The following is a 7,482-nucleotide window of genomic DNA, read 5'->3' on the forward strand; positions in this document are numbered from 1 at the left end:
ATGGGCAAAACTGCCTCGGAATTAGAGATATGAATTGAATATATTGCTGACAAAATCAGAACAGGTTAAGGAGAAATCAAATACACCCTTCCATACACCTTCTCCCTGTTATGAATAACTATGTAGTCATTGGTTTTCACTATTATATTGGTTTTTCCAAATTATTTTGGTATAATACAGTTTGTAATCACTTTTTAACTGCTTTTGATACACTACAATTTTTGTCAGCCTTTTACCCTAATCCCTGTGTAAAATATATATTTATAGTGTAATAAATATATTCTAGTTTAGGCACTCACAAAGTATCAAGGTAAAGACAATGGGCTGTGTATTGCAACATTACTGTTGCAGAAGTAGCTAATACCTTTCTTTGTGTAACTAAGTGACAATGGTGAGAAAGCTCAGATAATTTTGTGAAATAACTAATGTTAATTTAATGTACTAGTGGATTATCTTATCTGTATGAGAAGAACACATTGAAAAGTAGTGAGTAAATAAACATCAAAAAAGAGAATGAAAGAGGAATTTACCACTGACCCTTCATTTATCAAGAACTGTCAAACCACAGAACAGGGGGGACTTGTGAGAATATAAAATATTTAAATTTAATCTACAGTATGGTGTGTACTTTATGAAAATTAATCAAGGGTCAAACTAAGGAAAAGAATTCCCAGAACATGTAAACTGGAAAGAGTGTTTGAATATGTATAACCCTCCTTAGTATGTATTTATCCAATATAATGAAAAGGTATGTAAGGAGAATTGTTGTAGTTAACTGTAGGCCTCTGGCAGTTGCCAAGCACCCAGCCCACTGTTTACTGTCCCTTTTATCCCTTATTAAACATTTACAAATTTTAAAGAGTGAGCCTTGTTTCTCACACAGTTTAATCAAACGTGTCATTTTGTGTACAGTAAGAGGGAAAAACATTGTGTGCCCCCCTGGCTCTGGGAGAGGGAATGAGGAGCCCTGTGGGGTGCTGTGAAGAGGAAGAAGAGACCCCTGAGGGGAATCGATGCCCCCAGTGCCCTCAGTGTCACAGCCCATCATTGTAGTCACAGGGGTCCCACTGTCCCTCGTGGGGTCCCGACAGCTCCGTGTTGGTCACTTGTGGATCCTGAGGTGGGGCAGGGCTGGGGGACACCCGTGGGGGCCCTGAGAGAGACACCGGTTGTGGGGATGTGGTTGGGGGGGTGACACCTGTGGGTGACGTGTCCCTGTCCCCCCTGTACTCACCCTCTGCCCACTCGGTGCCCCTGATGTGGGTGTTGAGCACAGCCCCCTCCTCCACGGGGGCATCCTGTGGGGATAAGAGGGGGTCTGGATGGTGTCTGGGGAGGGGGAAAGGGGAGTCCCAGCCTGAGCCCCCCACTCACCTGTCCTGGAGCTTCCTGGCAGCTGCAAGCGAAAGAGGAGGGGGTGACCGTGGGGACACCGGGACCCCTGAACTTTCCTGGGACCTTGCAGCTCCAACCACCCATGGGACCCCCCAAATCCCCACTGCAGCCCCAATTCCTGATGGATCCCTGACTCCCTCCGGAGACTCTGATCACCACTGAACCCCCCGGAATTTCTGCATCACTGCAGTGCCTCCAGTCCTCCAACCCTCTGAGCCCCCAGAACCCCAAGCCTGGCAGGGATGGGCATCCCCAAACTCCCATAGGACACCAGAAAGATCCCCCAACATCCCTGCACATCCCTCCAGGACCTCCACAAATGCTCCACGAGCTCCCAGTGCCACAGCAATGCTCCTCAAAGCCCACCCAGGGAAGGCCCTGGAGCCCAAGCAAGACCCTCCAAATTCCCCCCAAATCACTCAGGACCCCCAGCTGAGGTCACTGCAGGCTCAGTGTCCCCCAGCACAGGGGCCCTGGGTGCTGCCAATCTCTGCCTCAACTCTCAGGGCTCCCCCTCACTCCAGGACCCCCATCCCCCCCATTGTCACCCACCCCGGTGGTGCCACCAGTGACAGCCCCCGATGACAGCCAGGAGCAGGAGCAGGAACAGGAGGGCCCTGCAGACATTCACAGCCACTGCTGGGGACAGAGGGGACACATTGGGGTCACACATCACACATCACGGGGGTCATGAACATCCTGGTGACCCTATGTGACCCCACCTGTGACCCAGGGTGAGCCAGGTGTCACCTCCAGGGCCAGCTCTGGGCTGAGTGCCCGGAACACGCGGTGCCCGTCCTGTCCCAGCTGGTTGGTGGCCATGCACTGGTAGGTGCCCGAATGTCCCACATCGATGTCCCTGAGCTCCAGGAGGGGACCCTGAGCCACCTCCTTCCCGTTGTGCAGCCAGATGAAGGTGACAGGGGCTGAGCCCACCTGCACTGAGCAGCGCAGGGTCACAGGGTCACCTGCACGCACCTGGTGTGATGGGGGACTGGGGGTGATGGTGGCATTGGCCACGGGCACTGTGGGGACACAGACAGGGCTGACACCTGGAAGGGTGGGATGGGAGTGCTCTGGGTGGGCTCATCCCCAGCCCGAGGGTCCCGCTCACCCAGGACGGTGACATTCAGGGGGTCACTCTCGGCCACGCTGTCCCCGTCACTGACCCGGCACCGGTACTGGCCGCTGTCATTGTCCCCAACGTGGCGCAGCTCCAGGTGGGGGCTGGTGCCAGGCAGTGCCCCCGAGCCCTCTCGGTGCCAGGAGAAGGACAGGGGACCTGTCCCCATGGTCACTGAGCAGTTCAGCACTAGGCTGTCCCCGAGTGCCACCTGTGCCCCGGGGGGCTGCGCTGACAGGGACACCCCCGAGGGCGGGACCCCTGCAGGAGAGGGGGACACCAGGGGACGGTGAGGGACCCAGGGGGTTCAGGGAGGGGCAGGGGAACTCCAGTGATGGAAAGCGGGCGCAGAGATGGCGGGGGGGGGGGGGGGGGGGGGGGGGGAGAGCTTCAAAAGGAACCCTGAGGGATGCTGGGGGGGTCAGGGAGGGAACACCTGGAGAGGGATGTGGGCAACAGCATGGCAGGTACGGGGACCCAGGGAGGGATGGTGTGATCTGGGGAATGTGTGGAGAACTCAGAGAAGGGTGACGGGAGGCAGGGAGGTGTGAGGGGACCCAATGTGGGATGGAGGGAAACACAAGCCAGGAATGGGGGGACCTGGGGAGGGACCCGGGGCAGCAATGACAGGACATGGAAACGGTGCCAGGGAAGGATGGGGGTACCCATGTAGGGGCTGGGGGGGTCCCAGGGAGGGACCCAAGAAAGGATGGTGGGAGCCAGGGAGGGATCCAGGAAAGGTTGGGTAGCCCAGAGCAGGCATCAGGGAGGGCTGGGAGATGCCAGGCAGTGTGGGGGACCCAAGGAGGCTGTGGGGGCTCCCCGTGCCCATCCCTGCACTCACTGCGCACCGTGACGCGGAGCCGGGCGCTGCTCTTCCGCACGGCCCCACCCTGGGAGTGCACCTCACAGCCATAATTCCCTGAGTGGGAGACCCCCACGGCGGGCACCAGCAGCTGTGGGGACCCCTGTGGGCCCCCCACCACCTGCCCGTCCCGGTAGAACACGTGCAGGAGGGGGGCTTGGGGCCGCAGGGGGCTGGGGGTGCTGAGGCAGCTGAGAGTCAGAGGGGACCCCTCGGTGGGTGTGGGGGGACCCTCCAGCACCGGCACCGAGAAGAGCTCTGGGAAGGAGAGGGGAGGTGAGGACTGTGGCTCTGAATCTGCTGGGAAGTGGCTTTGGGGTTGTCAAGATATTGGAGTTCCAGCCCTGGGGGTGCTCACCGTGCACTGTCACTGTCACTGGTGCTGACCGGGACTGCCAGGACCCCACCAAGCCTGCACAGCTGTAGCGGCCGCTGTGGTGCAGCTGCAGGGGGGACAGGGACATCTCAGTTCCCCTGAGGGACCCCCTGAGCTCCTTCTCATCCTGGTAAAATCGCACCCTGCTGAGATGGTTTTCTTGCCGGCCCCGGCAGCGCAGTGTCACTGTGTCCCCCTCCAGCAGTGCCCGCGCTGGCACCTGCAGCACCAGTGGGTCTGTGGGACAGGAAGGTCACATTTTACTGATGAGGCCATTCTGAGGTGGGTGCCCATAGCACCAGGGACATCTGGGTGCTCTGGAGTGCACTGGGCTGCACTGGGATGTCCCTGTGTGCAGGGCACAGGCTCTCGCCACATGAGGGGTGTGAGGCCACCCATGGAGTGGGGCCCACCCTGACCTCTCAGGGGCCACCCTGATCATGAAAATCCACCCTCACCATCTAAGATTGTCACGGGGGGGCTGCGCCTGGTGCCGGGTCTGCCACATGTGTAGGTGCCACTCCTGGTGACACTGAGGCGGTCACGTCCCTGCTGCCCCCAGCGCTGCCCGTCCTTGTACCAGGTGGTGGCACCGGCGGTCCCCGAGCCCTGGCAGGTCAGGGTCACCCGGTCCCACAGCACCGCCGGCCTCCAGGGGGGCTCCACCAGGAGCTGGGTGGTCTGGGCACCTGTGGGTGACAGGGGACACCAGCCTGCCAGGGCCAGTGTGGGGCTGGGGACAGTGGGGTGGGGCCATGACATCCCTTGAGGACTCACCAGCGAGGCCGAGGGTCTGGGCTAGAAGGGAGAAGGGACAGGGCTGGGTGGGGGTGGCACTGCAGGGAAGGAGGCACCAGGGTACAGGGTGTGGTGGCTGTCCCCAAAAACTGTCCCCATGGGGGCAGCATTTCTTGTGGGAAAGTGTGTGTGTGTGGTCTCAAAAAGATTTGGAGAGGTAGGGGGACATGTCTGTGTCACAGCCACCTGTGCACCACATCCCTGTGACACAAACACCTTGGGAACAGGCCACCCTGGGCTGAGGCAGAACATGGGGACACTGTGGATACCCCTGGCACGAGGACACCACGGACACAGCCCATGCTGGCCCAGGTCATCCCCACCAGCTCATGATCCCATCCCCATGATCCCATCCCCATGGCCACATCCTCATGGTTCTTGTCACTTTCTGTCCCTGCATCCCAGTTCCCTTGTCCTTATCCCCAGAGTTACATGACCCAAAGGTGCCAGTCCCCACATTCCTGTCCCCACATCCCCATCCCCAAATTCCTGCCCCCCTATCCTGTCCCCAAAGCCACCCTACATCCCCAGTCACACCAAGGTCCACTGTGGTTAACATGGACTGGCACTGCTGGCATTGGGGACCTCAGGGGTCCCCACAGCTCCCCTGTGCCCCCTCCCCTCCCCATCCCTGGGGTGTCAGGCCCGTGCCTGGGGCACTCACCCCACAGGAGCAGCGCCACCTTCCCGGCCATCCCGGTGTCCCCAGCCATGTGCACTGGCTGTCACTCGCTACTGTGGCCACCGCTCCCCTGGCTGGTGGCTCTTGGGATGAAGGGGAAGGAAGCGAGGTCACGTCCGTCCCCATGCGTAGGTGGCCCTTGGTGGGGGCAGGGTGGCCACAAGCTGGGGACAGGCTGTGGGCAGGGTGGGGACAGCCTGGGGACATGGTGGGGGATGCTGTTGCCAGGAGTGGGGGGCTCAGAGGATGTGGGGAACCCAGGATGGGTGTCCAGCAGAATTGGGGTCCACTGCAATTGGGGTTTCCATGCCTGGGGGAAATTCAGGGTTGGGGGTGCTGTGGGAACATGGTCCCCAGGGATTTGGGGTCATGGTGTGTGGGTGCCAGGGCTGGGGGTGCAGGGGGAAAAAGGGGACCCTCGGGAATAGGGGTTCCAGGTGAAGAAGCAGCCCATGGGATGGGATCAAGGCACTGGTGGTACTGGGCAATGTCAGTCCTGGGATGGGGGTCCCAGGGAGGAGAGACCAAGGCAATGGGGGTCCCATGGTTGGGTTCCCAGGGGAATGGGAGTGCCAGGGATGGGCAGTGGCTGGGTGGGCACGGGGATCACAGCTCCTTCATGGGGTACCTCAGATTTTGGGGTGACTCAGAGCCCAGCACAGTCCCCACCCTGGGGCACCCCATGGCTCTCCTGGGAGGTTCTGTGTCTCTGCCCCACTCACCCCTGGGCTTTTTCCTGTCTCCCCGCATTTCCTGGTTTAACCATCCCAGGGAACAGCTGGGAGAATCCCAGGAAGGGAAAAAAGGGGTTGGGGGGTGCAGGCAGTGGTTTCAGGGCTGTGGGGAATGGGGCTCCCTGTCTGTGACCCCCCAACTTTTTCTCTTTCCTGCAGCAGTTTGTGCTGAGGCAAGGACATGAATTCTGTCCAGAGGGCACATCCAGAGGGGTCCAGCCTTTAGGGAAAAGGGCAGCTCTGCTGTGCTGACACCCGGCTCTTGTCCCAGGCTCTTGTCCCTGGGAGCTCCTCCTCGTTCTGGGGGTGCCACATCCTTGGGGATTCCTTTCCCAGAGGTGGCACATCCTGGGGTCCTCTGTCCTGGGTGGGCCTTGAGCATTCCTGCTGTCCCCAGTGGGTTCCTGTGACCTCTGGGGTGCCCAAACTTAAGGAGGCATCTTTTATGACCTTGCCCTGATGATGGTAAATCCCAGGATCAAGCTGGTTGAATTCCCTGATGCCCAATTGCTTTGGACAATTCTGGGGTCATATTTTGGTCTCAGATTTTGAGATGACTCAGAGCCCAGCACAGACCCCACCCTGGGGCACCCCAGGCTTGTCCTGGGAGGCTCTGGGTCTCTGCCCCACAAATCCCTGGGCTTTTTCCTGTCACCCAAATTTCCTGTCTTAGCAATCTCAGGAAACACTTGATGCCCGATTGACTGTGACAAAATTATACATCCATAGAAAAAAGGCATAAATCTTTTCCTATACCATTATTTTCCCAATAAAAAACAAACTCCTCAAAAATCAAACTGACAAGGAATAAAATGCTCTGGTTTATAGAATCCTTTTAATCATTGCTTTCCCAAAAAGAGAAAATCAAAACACAATAAAAACAGAAATAAGTGGATATAAAAACCACAAGAAAACCACAAACAAATCACAGTGAAATGAGACTTTTTGGTTCCCTTTAGCAGCCCCCTGCTGCATCCCACAGCAGCGTTTGCTTGTGGATAACACAGAGGGTGGAATCTCCCTGAGTGTCCAACAGCTCCATGGGATTGTTCCCTGCCTGCTGGGCAGCAACCCAGCCTCTAAAGGAACCTTTTCTTGGGCCGTATTAAGGAACTCTCCCCATTTTGCTCGTTCCCACCCTGAAACTTGTTTGACTTCCCATGGAGGAAGGGGAGAAGCTCTGTCCCTCCTTGGGACAGTGCACAGGAATCTGTGGAAATGCCCCTGTGTGCCTCAGGGTCTGATTCCCTGGTAAATCCACTCCAGCCTGCCCTGAATTCCCCTGCCTGGGCACTCCCTGCTGATGCTGTGACACCCCTGTTCCCCAGCCCCTCGTGCGCAGCCCCTGCTCAATATTTCCACACTTTTCCCTCTCTTCTGGTGTGCACACCCAGAACACAAACATTCTTTCTAGGAAGTTCCAAAGGGCAGGAGGTTTTGTTCAAGAAGCACGGCACAGGTCAGGTTGTTGAGAAAATCGGTGTGGGATTTGCAGCAGTTCTGGGGCTC

General features: G+C 57.8%; 1 protein-coding gene across 1 annotated transcript; it reads right to left on the reverse strand.

Moving 5' to 3' along the window:
• Positions 1 to 897: 897 nt before the first annotated feature.
• Positions 898 to 5,252, reverse strand: LOC143691871 (Fc receptor-like protein 4). The gene is given in 11 exon segments (XM_077191920.1): positions 898 to 969; positions 971 to 1,059; positions 1,062 to 1,153; positions 1,375 to 1,396; positions 1,948 to 2,034; positions 2,118 to 2,420; positions 2,510 to 2,779; positions 3,742 to 3,996; positions 4,218 to 4,448; positions 4,537 to 4,557; positions 5,222 to 5,252. Coding segments are annotated over 11 exon segments (1,473 nt in total).
• Between the last annotated feature and the right edge of the window lie 2,230 nt (positions 5,253 to 7,482).

This window comes from Agelaius phoeniceus, chromosome 31, assembly GCF_051311805.1.
Source record: "Agelaius phoeniceus isolate bAgePho1 chromosome 31, bAgePho1.hap1, whole genome shotgun sequence".
NCBI lineage: Eukaryota > Metazoa > Chordata > Aves > Passeriformes > Icteridae > Agelaius > Agelaius phoeniceus.